The 14,663-nt window shown below is 44.1% G+C and overlaps 1 protein-coding gene across 1 annotated transcript in view; it reads left to right on the top strand.

The window, feature by feature from the left end:
• Positions 1 to 11,741, top strand: part of LOC141133604 (proteinase-activated receptor 1-like) — a 34,785-nt gene extending 23,044 nt beyond the window's left edge. Inside the window, exons 5-7 of the mRNA XM_073623074.1 lie at positions 91 to 258; positions 6,596 to 6,622; positions 9,765 to 11,741. Coding sequence (XP_073479175.1) covers positions 91 to 258; positions 6,596 to 6,622; positions 9,765 to 10,789 — 1,220 coding nt within the window. The 3' untranslated portion in view covers positions 10,790 to 11,741. The remainder of the gene's footprint in view (positions 1 to 90; positions 259 to 6,595; positions 6,623 to 9,764) is intronic.
• Positions 11,742 to 14,663: the final 2,922 nt, after the last annotated feature.

Genomic DNA, 14,663 nt, shown 5'->3' with positions numbered 1-14,663 from the left:
CAGCCCACCCACCCGACCATACATAATCTGTCTTTCTAAACTTGCCAGTCATGCTCAGATGTGGACTTTTTATCTTTCTTTGCTTTACAGAGGGGGCCTTCATATTTGCCTATAAGTCAATTGAAGCCTTGGTTACCCCACTTGGACATTCAATAACCCGTGAAGAAGTGACATTTAGGGTTAGTCACATGGTGAGCGTTGTGCTCATGGATTTCAAGGCTCAGGGCTTTGAACTGGATCGGGGCAATATCAGAAGAGGTAAGCCATACTAGGGTGACAATATTGACACTCATTATGCAGCATTCTATCTGCATCTTTAAGTCATGGTGATCATACCTCCTCATTATAGATGGGATCACCAAACTGTATAGTTATCTTATCAAGTTGTTGTCACATTTTTCTTTTTTTTATGGATTGACAACTTTATTTGGTTTACATTATTATTATTATGTCAGGGCCTTTTTCTGATGTAATGTTTGGGCCCTGGCCTCACCTCAAAACTAAACTCAAGGGAAAGATGTACCCTTGCACTGTGCCCCTCTTCTCAGCATGGGGTATTTCTTTGTTTTGCCTAGGGGATGATGAAAATAATAATTCATTTGCCTTATTTCTCACTCCTGCCAGCTTCCTCCTCTTCATCCCCCAAAACCTCTTTGCTTCACATCTCTGTTAGTTGCAGCTCTCTGACATCTTATGGTACAAAGCAGGACCACCAATTATGGGAGGATGCCATGGGCCCCAACCAAAACTTATAGCTTAGGACAGTGGAGAAATCTCCTACTGCTGAAGAAGCAAAGTATAATGTGGGTATTTCACCCTATTTATCATCCCCTGGGCAAAAGGAGCAGTTACCCTTTGCAGTGGTGAGAGGAACTTCCATCCCTGCTTTTCACCATCATGTGGAAGCCAATGTCTGCATGTTGCAGGACCAGAGTCCACATGACAATAGACAGCAAGCATAAGTAGAGATGTTACCTCTCCTTCATAGGTGATTGTGTAACTTTGCTGATGGTCGTGAAGGATGTAAGAAGAGGCACACTGCTGGAACTGGTGGTGCCACTACATATTCTAAAACTCAGTGATGGTGACAGATCAGTAATCTCTACCCCTCCTTCTCAATCACTTCTTCTGGTGATCTGTTGTCAGAGCCTCCGTTCCCCCCTAAGCAACAAAGAGTCTACGCCAGTGTTTCTTAACTCCAGTCCTCAAGGTGCCCCAACAGGTCATGTTTTCATGCTTTCCGTTATTTTGCACAGGTGATTTGATCAGTTTCATTGCCTTAGTAATTACCACAGCTGTTTCATCTGAGGGAAATCCTGAAAATATGACCTGTTGGGGTGCCTTGAGGACTGGAGTTGAGAAACACTGGTCTATGTAATGGCTAAGAAAAATGCTGCCACTTTTTTTGCAGCTGATATGCCTGGGGACAGCTGCCACATTGGGGCAGATATTCTGTCCCCTTTACTGGGGCAGGCTGAGAGGTGGCTAACCCCATGCTATTACTGTAAGTGCAAGGAAAGGTTGTGTGTGACAACTAGGGTCGAGCCAAATGTACCTGTATATTTCTTTGTAAATGTTACTTTTTCTGCTGCACACTCTACAGCAAGAATGACAAAGTAAGTTCTCCCCCAAAATGCACACTAGACCCTTTGATTCCGGTATGGTTTTTAAGGCGTACATGAAATCCATATCAGACCCTTGACCCAAGCATGCAACCTGGCTTGTCAGGAATGGGGAGGGATGACCATGCAGCAAACCCCTCCTGAACTATACCAGGCCACATGCCCTCAACATAGAGGGGCCTGGCAAAGCATCTTGTACCCATGCTGATAAGGACAAGGGCCTCTCACTTCGAGAGTCTCAGCTCCCTGATATGTCATCATCTATATAAGGGTTTGGACCACACCGTTGGCTCATCTCTAATAGACATTACCACATTTGGTCAATGGTGTCATCTGAGAGACCACACCCTTGCACTGTCATTGAGCAATGGCTACTGGAGAGAGAAAGGAAGGAATCCCCAGCTCCACACATCCACGCTAGTGTGTGATGGTAAGAATGACAACCTCAGCCTGGGCTCTCACTAGACCGTGCCCCCACACTAGACCATGCCCCCAATGTGTTTTGCTCTGCCCCTTGGAGCTTAAACACGGTGATCCATAAGCTCCAAGGGGCGGGGTGAAATGCATTGGGAGCGTGGCCTGGTGGGAGCCCATGCTGAGGTTGTCATTTTTACCATTACCCACTCTTGATTGCACAACTTTTCCTGAGAGGATGTGGTTTGTTGTGAATGAGACAGTAAAAAATTGGGTCCTTTCACCATTCTTTGCTGTCACTTATGGTACTATATGTAACTCCAGCCTTTTGAATAGAGGCAATATTTATACAGTCTCTGTATTTAGTGGTGGGGTCTTCTCTTCTTGTAGTTGGGGAGGCTTGGAAGGCTCATGTCACTTTGTACTGTTCTGTTTGAAATGGTGCTTTATACAATTACATGCCTCCTTAGATCCCAGTTAGGGGCGTAGGTACAGGGGTCGATTGCGACCTTGCCCCATGCTCCAGGGGGCTCATGGGGCCCCCTGTACACCTGGATAGGAGGGGCGGCAGGGCTGCATATAAAGGAACGGACCCCCTCCATTTTACTCCTGCAGCCACTGAAAGGCTAAAACATGGAAAGTATTGGTTCCTCTACATGATGCCATGCTGCCCCACCTATCCACCGCCTGCTATGATCAGTCTCCTTTGTACTCCCCCAGCCTCCCTCACCCCCCGCAGCGCTGATAGGTTCCCCCTCCCCTGCCGGCTACTATGGGGGATTCTTTCAGGATGGAGAGAGGGGAAGAGGCCCGCAAAAGTGTCATTTGCCAGCCCCTTTTTTATCTTAATGAATAGTGTCAGTGATCCGTACCATTCATAACTGAGACATAGTAAACTGTGTTTACTATGCTTCAGTTTGAAAATGAATAGGAAGCTCTGTCCATTCATTCCCTGCAGCTGCAGAGATGGAGATCGAGGGCTGTGTCCTCAATCTCCTGTCTCTGTCTCAAAGGTGAAACATCAGAGGTCTGTTTAGACCCCTTATATTTCACCAAAGCCCCCCCAACGGGGCTCCTAAAAAATCGTACAAAACAACAAAAAATAAAATTGTAAATAAATCAATCAATCAATCAAAAAATAAAATTAAATGGTTAAAAAAATAAAAATAACAAAGATAAAAAAACTACTTTAGACCCCTTATATTTCACCAAAGCCTCTTGCACCGGGGCCCTGAAGTCTCTGATCCCAGTCCATATGGACAGCTTGGTCACTTGCAATTCAGCAGAATCCACAAAAAGCATAACTCTTTAACAGGACCCATAAATTATACTAAACATGGGTTTGATCTGATCAATCAATTTACTGCTCATTGCTCCTGAATAGGGATGAGCCGAACACCCCCCTGTTCGGTTCGCACCAGAACATGCGAACAGGAAAAAAGTTCGCTCGAACACGCGAACACCGTTAAAGTCTATGGGACACGAACATGAATAATCAAAAGTGCTAATTTTAAAGGCTTATATGCAAGTTATTGTCATAAAAAGTGTTTGGGGACCTGGGTCCTGCCCCAGGGGACATGGATCAATGCAAAAAAAAGTTTTAAAAACGGCCGTTTTTTCAGGAGCAGTGATTTTAATAATGCTTAAAGTCAAACAATAAAAGTGTAATATCCCTTTAAATTTCGTACCTGGGGGGTGTCTATAGTGTGCCTGTAAAGGGGCGCATGTTTCCTGTGTTTAGAACAGTCTGACAGCAAAATGACATTTGGAAGGAAAAAACACATTTAAAACTACCCGCGGCTATTGCATTGCCGACAATACACATAGAAGTTCATTGATAAAAACGGCATGGGAATTCCCCCCAGGGAAACCCCGAACCAAAATTAAAAAAAAAAAAAATGACGTGGGGGGGTCCCCCTAAATTCCATACCAGGCCCTTCAGGTCTGGTATGGATATTAAGGGGAACCCCGGCCAAAATTTAAAAAAAAAATGACGTGGGGTTCCCCCTAAATTCCATACCAGACCCTTCAGGTCTGGTATGGATTTTAAGGGGAACCCCGCGCCAAAAAAAAAAAAAAAAAACGGCGTGGGGTTCCCCCAAAAATCCATACCAGACCCTTATCCGAGCACGCAACCTGGCAGGCCGCAGGAAAAGAGGGGGAGACGAGAGTGCGCCCCCCCCCCCTCCTGAACCGTACCAGGCCACATGCCCTCAACATTGGGAGGGTGCTTTGGGGTAGCCCCCCAAAACACCTTGTCCCCATGTTGATGAGGACAAGGGCCTCATCCCCACAACCGTGGCCGGTGGTTGTGGGGGTCTGCGGGCGGGGGGCTTATCGGAATCTGGAAGCCCCCTTTAACAAGGGGACCCCCAGATCCCGGCCCCCCCCTGTGTGAAATGGTAAGGGGGTACTTACCCCTACCATTTCACTAAAAAACTGTCAAAATAGTTAAAAATGACAAGAGACAGTTTTTGACAATTCCTTTATTTAAATGCTTCTTCTATCTTCCTTCATCTTCTTCTTCTTCTGGTTCTTCTGACTCTTCTGGTTCTTCCTCCGGCGTTCTCGTCCAGCATCTTCTCCGCGGCGTCTTCTATCTTCTTCTCCTCGGGCCGCTCCGCACCCATGGCATGAGGGGAGGCTCCCGCTCTTCTCTTCATCTTCTTCTTCATCCTCTTCTCTTCTTCATCTTCTTCATCTTCATCTTCTCTTCTTTTCTTCTGCGGGCCGCTCCGCACCCATGCTGGCATGGAGGGAGGCTCCCGCTGTGTGACGGCGTCTCTTCGTCTGACGGTTCTTAAATAACGGGGGGTGGGGCCACCCGGTGACCCCGCCCCCCTCTGACGCACGGTGACTTGACGGGACTTCCCTGTGACGTCACGGGGAATGCCACAGGGAAGTCCCGTCATGTCCCGTGCGTCAGAGGGGGGCGGGGTCACCGGGTGGCCCCGCCCCCGTTATTTAAGAACCGTCAGACGAGGAGACGCCGTCACACAGCGGGAGCCTCCCTCCATGCATGGATGCGGAGCGGCCCGCAGAAGAAAAGAAGAGAAGATGAAGATGAAGAAGATGAAGAAGAGAAGAGGATGAAGAAGAAGATGAAGAGAAGAGCGGGAGCCTCCCCTCATGCCATGGGTGCGGAGCGGCCCGAGGAGAAGAAGATAGAAGACGCCGCGGAGAAGATGCTGGACGAGAACGCCGGAGGAAGAACCAGAAGAGCCAGAAGAACCAGAAGAAGATGAAGGAAGATAGAAGAAGCATTTAAATAAAGGAATTGTCAAAAACTGTCTCTTGTCATTTTTAACTATTTTGACAGTTTTTTAGTGAAATGGTAGGGGTAAGTACCCCCTTACCATTTCACACAGGGGGGGGGCCGGGATCTGGGGGTCCCCTTGTTAAAGGGGGCTTCCAGATTCCGATAAGCCCCCCGCCCGCAGACCCCCACAACCACCGGCCACGGTTGTGGGGATGAGGCCCTTGTCCTCATCAACATGGGGACAAGGTGTTTTGGGGGGCTACCCCAAAGCACCCTCCCAATGTTGAGGGCATGTGGCCTGGTACGGTTCAGGAGGGGGGGGGGCCGCACTCTCGTCCCCCCCTCTTTTCCTGCGGCCTGCCAGGTTGCGTGCTCGGATAAGGGTCTGGTATGGATTTTTGGGGGAACCCCACGCCGTTTTTTTTTTTTTTTTTGGCGCGGGGTTCCCCTTAAAATCCATACCAGACCTGAAGGGTCTGGTATGGAATTTAGGGGGAACCCCACGTCATTTTTTTTTTTAAATTTTGGCCGGGGTTCCCCTTAATATCCATACCAGACCTGAAGGGCCTGGTATGGAATTTAGGGGGACCCCCCCACGTCATTTTTTTTTTTTTTAATTTTGGTTCGGGGTTTCCCTGGGGGGAATTCCCATGCCGTTTTTATCAATGAACTTCTATGTGTATTGTCGGCAATGCAATAGCCGCAGGTAGTTTTAAATGTGTTTTTTCCTTCCAAATGTCATTTTGCTGTCAGACTGTTCTAAACACGGGAAACATGCGCCCCTTTACAGGCATACTATAGACACCCCCCAGGTACGAAATTTAAAGGGATATTACACTTTTATTGTTTGACTTTAAGCATTATTAAAATCACTGCTCCTGAAAAAACGTCCGTTTTTAAAACTTTTTTTTGCATTGATCCATGTCCCCTGGGGCAGGACCCGGGTCCCCAAACACTTTTTATGACAATAACTTGCATATAAGCCTTTAAAATTAGCACTTTTGATTTCTCCCATAGACTTTTAAAGGGTGTTCCGCGGCATTCGAATTTGCCGCGAACATCCCAAATTGTTCGGTGTTCGGCGAACTTGCGAACAGCTAATGTTCGAGTCGAACATGAGTTCGACTCGAACTCGAAGCTCATCCCTACTCCTGAAGTTTTTTAATAACAGAAATTAACATGAATAGGAAAAAGTTTTTTGTTTTTTTTTCTTAATTGAAAAATATATGTAAAAGAAAACCTTAAATTGTATGTTCTTCTTCTATGATTCTCTAACCACCTTACCCTTATGCTTTTGCAGATGACGAATCTACATTTATCATCTATGGTAAGGAACTTATCGTAAAATACATTCTCATCTTCAAAACATTGCTGAATTGACTTCCAACATGTTCACAAGTTTTGTTTGTTTTTTGTCTTTGTTAGCATTATCCGGTTGGCTCTAAAGGCAAAACTCTTTGATCTGAGATGGGGCCACTTTAGTTCCAACAATGGCGGCCTGCATATCGTCTCATATTAAACAACATAAATTCAAACACCACTGTAATGCCCTGTACACACGGTCGGACTTTCTGACGGAAAATGTGCGATCGGAGCTTGTTGTCAGAAATTCTGACCGTGTGTAGGCTCCATCGGACATTTTCCATCGGATTTTCTGACACACAAAGTTTGAGAGCAGGATATAACATTTTCCGACAACAAAATCCGTTGTTGGAAATTCCGATCATGTGTACACAAATCCGACGCACAAAGTGCCAGGCATGCTCAGAATGAATTAAGAGACGAAAGCTATTGGCTACTGCCCGTTTATAGTCCCGAGGTACGTGTTTTACGTCACCGCGTTCAGAACGATCGGATTTTCTGATAACTTTGTGTGACCGTGTGTATGCAAGACAAGTTAGAGCCAACATCCGTCGGAAAAAATCCATGGATTTTGTTGTCGGAATGTCCGATCAATGTCCGATCGTGTGTACGGGGCATTAGACTAAAATGGATAATTGAATGGAACCATACATCAATAATCCAACCACAATTATCAAAAAATTATTATTCCATTAGCCATGTCCACTGCTTAAGACTATTTATTGCACAAAACATATTTAAAGTGGAAGGCAAGTCAAAACTAAGCCTAACCACTTAAGGCCCGGAAGGATTTTTGACCAGGCCATTTGTACCCAAACAAAATTGACGTCCTTTTTTTCCTACAAATAGAGCTTTCTTTTGGTGGTATTTGATCACCTCGACAATTTTGAAAAAAAAAATAGATTTTTTTTACTTTATGCTATAATACATATCCATAAAAAATATATAAAAAAACCTAATTTATTCATCAGTTTAGGCCGATATATATTCTTCTACATATTTTTGGTAACAAAAAAATCGCAATAGGCATATATTGATTGGTTTGCACAAAAGTTATTGCGTCTACAAAATATGGAATAGATTTAGGGACTTTTAATTTTTTTTAATTGTTTTTACTAGTAAAAATTTGCGATTTTTAGCGGGACTGTGACATTGCGGTGGACGAATCTGACCCCAAATGGCAATTTTTGGGGACCAGTGACATTATTACATTGATCAGTGCTATAAAAATGCACTGATCAATGTAAAAATGACACTGGCAGGGAAGGGGTTAACACTAGGGGCGATCAAGGGGTTAAATGTGTTCCCTGGGTGTGTTTTGACTGTAGGGGGGGTTGGCTGCCTGGGACATGACAGAGATCACTGTTCCCGATGACTTGGAACAGTAGATCTCTGACACATCCCCTGTCAGAACGGGGATTCGCTTTGTTTACAAAGGCAGAGCCCCATTCTGCCTCTCCTCACTGAGATCGCGAGCCGCCGTGGACATCGAGCCTGCCTGACCCGCGGGCATGGTCCTGCAGCGTGCAGGCAAAAGCACCTGCGCGAGACGATGTACAATGACGCAGCACCTGCGAGAGCCAACCTGCTGCAGTACAACTGCAGTGGGCGGTCGTTAAGTAGTTAAAGGGTAACTCCACTATTGTGGGGGGAAAAAAAAACAAATGAAGAAAAAAAAAAATATAGCGCATATAATTGCGACACTAATCATATTGTAATTGAATGATATTAAAAATGACCTTCCCTTTTCAATCTGCAGCCAATGTAATTTTCTGAGAATGCATTGCAATATGGCTACCTGGAGGTGTTCTGTACACAGAGTGTGTACTGACCACTCCCCAGAAACATAATTTCCTGCTTGTGTGATTGGCTCACCAATTTTCCCAGAAGTCTGCCTAGGATACAAGACAGATTTCAGGCATCCCCTGCAACAAAAATGTCATTTTTTAAGAGATACTTTCAATAGGAACACGTCTAAAGGGATGCAGGCCCAGCAGATTTCCTCATTAGTGCTCTGCAGCTGCAAACCTGACAGTTAATTATGAAACCACTCCCATTAGACCCACTGACAAACACAGAGGGATTTCTTCAGAATAACAAAAGGTATGAATCTGCAACAAAGTTGTTATAATCCTTGCAATGTACAATTGATCACCCAGAGGGGAATGTTTTTTTCTCAACAAAAGTGGAGTTACGCTTTAAATCTGCTCCCACCCTCATTCTTTTTATTTTATTTTTTTGTTTACAAACTTTTTTTATTGAGGTTAAATTGTGATATTCTAAGCCTATTCTATCTACCCTGTAAAAGGAAAGCTGTCTATACTTACCTATACTGAGGGTGTTTTGGTCAGGTCACATGATCTCTCCTTCAGTGTAAAGGAGAGATTGCCCATAATGGCTAAAGAGCCTGGGCAATGATGTCACCCACAGGCTTATTAGGAGGCATCCATTGTCTATTGTCCCTCCTCCACACTGAAGCTGCCCCTGGGAGCCGGTCATGTGACAGGACCATAATGACTTCAGAATAGGTAAGTATAGGCAACTTTCCTTTTACAGAGTAGATAAAATAGACTTAAAATGGGGGTTGGAGTAGTTTTAAGCTTAGTTTTAGTTTTAGGTTTTGACTTCCACTTTAGAAAATTACCATGGTGTAAATAAACTCATTAAATTACACCCACTACTTCTCCCAAGGTAAGCTCTTTTTTATATATGGTTTCACCAGTGCTATCAGTTCCAGGACAAAAATTGTTCAAGAGTTGGGCCAAAACCCAAATACATGGGAAAACCAGAACAGTCAAAAACATATGCATCAATGAAAATGTGTACATGAACAACCCACCACCCTATAGGGACACAAAAGGGAACACAGCATCCTAATTTCAAATTTGACAAATGCAATCATAATAGGGGTCTGGTATGGATTTTTGGGGGGACCTCATCCTTTTTATTTTATTCTTTTGCATTAGGATTCCCCTTAAAATCTATACCAGACCTGTATTTGTAATTCATTTTAATTTTATTTAAGCTTTGTTCTGCTTTAAAGAAAAGGTCAGTGTATTTGGTTCTTTTTTTTTTTTTATGTTGATAGCATGTTTTTTACTTTCCAGATAGCCGTGCAGCAATTTATCATGCAATAAGTATTTCCAGCAGGCATTGGAGTGTCACCATTCTTGCCCCATCAGTCTATACTGTTGTGTTCCTTGTGGCTCTTCCTCTCAATATCATGGCGATCGTCATATTCCTGGTGAAGGTGAAGGTCAGGAGTCCAACTATGGTCTACATGCTGAACCTCGCCACTGCAGATGTCCTCCTCATTAGCATCCTGCCATTTTATATTGTCTACAGATTCTTGGGATCGAACTGGATCTTTGGAGAAGGAATGTGTCGGTTTGTTACCACTGCATTTTACTGTAACATGTACTGCTCCGTTCTGCTCATGACAAGTATCAGCGTGGACCGTTTCCTGGCCGTAGTCTTCCCGGTGCGGTCTATATCCTGCCGCAAAGTAAACCTAGCCTGGCTGGTGTGTGGTGTCATCTGGGTCATCTCATTGGCCAGCACTGTGCCCCTTCTCATAAGAGAACAAACCATGGTATTGCCTATGCTAGATAACACAATGTGTCATGATATTCAGCATTTTGGGGTTTATTTTTATTTCAGTTTGCTGTATTTCCGCACTGTTTTCTCACTTTTTAATTTCTTACCATTATTCATTACAACTTTTTGTTACATCGGAATCATCAACAGTCTCAGCAGATCCAAATTTGATCGCACACATAAGAGATCACGAGCTATCCGCCTAAGTGTGGTTGTGCTGTGTGTGTTTGTCCTTTGTTTTGGCCCCACCAATGTCATCTATTTAATTCACTATAAGCAGGTGATTGATAATTATGATTTCTCTCTGTATATTGCCTATATCCTTTCTTCCAGTTTTAGCAGTATAAACTGTTGTGTGGATCCTCTTATCTATTATTTTGCTTCCTCTGAGTGTCAGAAATACTTCTACAGCTTGCTGAGCGGGAAAAAAGATTATCGCTCAAGAGTAGAAGACAAGTGGGCCCCCGTACACAAAGAACAGTCACTGGAGAGAACATATTCTGTTCAATTCACTAAGAGTGGATCTGTTATTTGAACTACTTTGTGTCTGGGGCAATTTATTTTTAATCTTTCTCACATGTGTTGAAATCAAATTTTTTATATTGAAGAAACTGAATTGCCCAGACGATTTTACCAGGAAAACTCTTGACAATTCATTTACAGAAGGTTACCTTTTAACTACTATTGAATCCACCCCGGCTGGTAAGAGTCCTGGTCCTGATGGATTCACTCCTAAATTTTGTAAGATATATGAGGAGCATATTCTTCCGTTATTACTCAAGGTCTTTAATTCGGTCGTGGCAGACATTCCATTCATGCTTTGGACCTTGGTGGCCAATATTTCTTTTATTCCAAAGCCAGATAAAGATCTTTCTCATTGTTCTAGTTATCAGCCTATTTTCATTATTTGGGACCTTGTTGGCCAATATTTCCATGATTCCAAAGCCAGATAAAGATCTTTTTCATTGCTCTAGCTATCGGCCTATTTCTCTTATTTCAGACATTGTTGGCCAATATTTACTTTTTTCCAAAGCCAGATAAAGATCTTTCTCATTGTTCTAGTTATCAGCCTATTTCCCTTATTTCAAACCTTGGTGGCCAATATTTCCATGATTCCAAAGCCAGAGAAAGATCTTCTCATTTGCTCTAGTTATTGGCCTATTTCCTTTATTTCGGACGTTGGTGGACAATAGTTCTTTTTACCCATTAGGGTATAGGCCCTCATTTACTTCATAAAATAACAGGCTTCTACTCTACACCATGCACCAAGATTAGCGTTAATTGTTCCTTATCGCAAGAATTACCTATTCCGAGTAGTACTCATCAGGGATGTCCCTTATCACCTCTACTTTTTTTAGCTTTAGTAATGGAGAATCTTGCAAATGCTCTTCATACAAATACAGATATTTTTGGGGTTAGGTTGGGGTAAAATTGTCTATTTTCACTGTTGATCTCTTGTTATATCTCAATAATCCACAAGTATGTATGCCCCCCCCCCCAATTCACTGCATGAATTAAGTAATTTCGGTATATGTAGCAACTTCAATGTGAATCCTTCTAAATCAGGGATTCTTAAATCTTTTTTCTTAGTAATTTCTGTCATTCAAGATAATTTTCCTTTTATAATTATGTAATTCTTTTGAGTATTTAATCCTCTTCAACTTTACTTTCTTAATTATGTGTCTTTAATGCAGACTCTAGAAAATTTAAAATGTTATGATTTTTATTCATCTTTCAAAACTACCTATCATGGTTCCTTCTTGTTTTTTAAAGTGCTTCAAACTGCATTTACTAAATCTATATGGCAGGGGTATGCAATTAGCGGACCCCCAGCTGTTGGAGAACTACAATTCCCATGAGGCATAGCAAGACTCTGACAGCCACAAGCATGATACCCAGAGCCAGAGGCATGATGGAACTTGTAGTTTAGCAACAGCTGGAGGTCCACTAATTGCATATCCATGCTATATGGGATCAGCATCGACCAAGATTGCGTAGATTGACCCTATCCCTCCCTAAGTATAAGAATGGAGTTGGTGTGATTGTTAAATTGATTCCATAGCTCATATACTAAGCAATAGGTCTCTTTTAAACAGGCAAATATATAAATGAAAGGGGTGGTGGAGAAAAATAATACAACAAATCAGATATACAAAGTGTCCAATAAATGTACATAAACTCAGTGAATGAGTAACCAAACACCAGGGGGCCCTGGAAAATGTGAAAAAATATATATACAGGTGTGTGGGTTATAGTCCAATCAAGGCTGATCTTCTAGTGAAGAGTGGTGAAAACCCGAAAACTGTAGGTATGGTGGACATCAAAGATATTGCATCATCAATAATAAAGAAATGCGTGTGCCCTTACCGGAATAGGTGGACTCCTATGTCAGTGACATGGAGTCATACAGACATGGTGCCACCAATGGCCAAAGTATGGAGCTCAGCAGGGTCCAGGATTTCCAGGGTGGGATCCAGAAAAGAGATGGAAAACCTCCAAATGGACCTCCAATCCTTGGTGCATCAAACTGGATCTTGATGGTAGGATCAACAGGACTCCGTAGCCACTCTCAAAGTCATGAGCCAAAGTGATGAGAGGGCTGGCTAAGGAGCAGCAGTGTCAGTGTGAACCATAGTACAATATGTTGTAACTAGGGATGAGCTTCGAATTTGAGTCAAACTCATGTTCTACTCGAACATCGGCTGTTCGCTGAACAGCGAACAATTTGGGGTGTTCGCGGCAAATTCAAAAGTCTATGGGAGAAATCAAAAGTGCTAATTTTAAAGGCTTATATGTATGGTATTGTCATAAAAAATGTTTGGGGACCTGGGTCCTGCCCCAGGGGACATGGATCAATACAAAAAAAAGTTTTAAAAATGACGTGGGGGTACCCCTAAATTCCATACCAGGCCCTTCAGGTCTGGTATGGATTTTAAGGGGAACCCCGCGCAAAAATTTTAAAAAAAATTGCCTGGGGTCTCCCCAAAAATTCATACCAGACCCTTATCCGAGCATGCAACCTGGCAGGCCGCAGGAAAAGAGGGGGGAGGAGAGAACGCCCCCCCTCCTGAACCGTACCAGGCCACATGCCCTCGATGTTGGGAGGGTGCTTTGGGGTAGCCCCTCAAAGCACCTTGTCCCCATGTCCCCATGTCATTTTTAACATTTTTGACACTTTTATTGTAAAAAGGTAGGGGTACTTTTGTACCCCCTTACCATTTCACACAGGGGGGAGGGCCGGGATCTTGGGGTCCTCTTGTTAAAGGGGGCATCCAGATTCCGATAAGCTCCCCGCCCGCAGACCCCCACAACCACCGGGCAAGGGCTGTGGGGACGAGGCCCTTGTCCCCATTAACATGGGGACAAGGTGCTTTGGGGGGCTACCCCAAAGCACCCTCCCAATGTTGAGGGCATGTGGCCTGGTACGGTTCAGGAGGGGGGCGCTCTCTCATCCTCCCCTCTTTTCCTGCGGCCTGCCAGGTTGCATGCTCGGATAAGGGTCTAGTATGGATATTTGGGGGGACCCCACGCCATTTTTTTTTAAATTTTGGCGCGGGGTTCCCCCTAAAATCCATACCATACTGGTATAGATTTTGAGGGGGACCCCACGCCATTAAAAAAAAAAAATTTTTGTCCGGGGTTCCCCTTAATATCCATACCAGACCTGAAGGGCCTGGTATGGAATATAGGGGGACCCCCACACCATTTTTTTTTAAACTTTGGTTCGGGGTTCCCCTGTGGGGAATTCCCATGCCATTTTTATCAATGAACTTTTATGTGTATTGTCGGACCGGCAATTCATTAATAGCCGTGAGTAGTTGTACTGCTGTCAGACTGTTCTAAACATGGGAAACATGCGCCCCTTTACAGGCATACTATAGACACCCCCCAGGTACGAAATTCATGTTCGTGTCCCATAGACTTTAACAGTGTTCACGTGTTCGAACAAATTTTTTGCCTGTTCGCATGTTCTGGTGCGAACTGAACAGGGGGGGTGTTCGGCTCATCCCTAGTTGTAACAGTAATTCGAATCTGGCAGTAAGTAAGACAAATCAATACACAGATGCATCTGTGCATCCAGGTGGCCCCGCCCTCCGTTATATAAGAAGTGTCAGAACAACCGAAGCATCACACGGCGGAAGGCTCCCACTGAGGCAGATCGTGCGGACGGAGCAGAGAAGAAGCCGGAGGAAGATGCGGGAAGCTGCCAGGTTGCGTGCTCGGATGAGGGTCTGGTATGGATTTTTGGGGGGACCCCACGCCATTTTTTAAAAAACATTTGGCACGGAGTTCCCCTTAAAATCCATACCAGGGGGACCCCACACCATTTTTTTTTACTTTGGCGCGGGGTTCCCCTTAATATCCATACCAGACCTGATGGGCCTGGTATGGCTTTTAGGGGGACCCCC

The sequence above is a fragment of the Aquarana catesbeiana genome, linkage group LG03, assembly GCF_042186555.1.
Source record: "Aquarana catesbeiana isolate 2022-GZ linkage group LG03, ASM4218655v1, whole genome shotgun sequence".
Taxonomy (NCBI): domain Eukaryota; kingdom Metazoa; phylum Chordata; class Amphibia; order Anura; family Ranidae; genus Aquarana; species Aquarana catesbeiana.
Note: the sequence above shows the minus strand (reverse complement) of the source record. Positions and strands in the feature narration are given on the sequence as shown.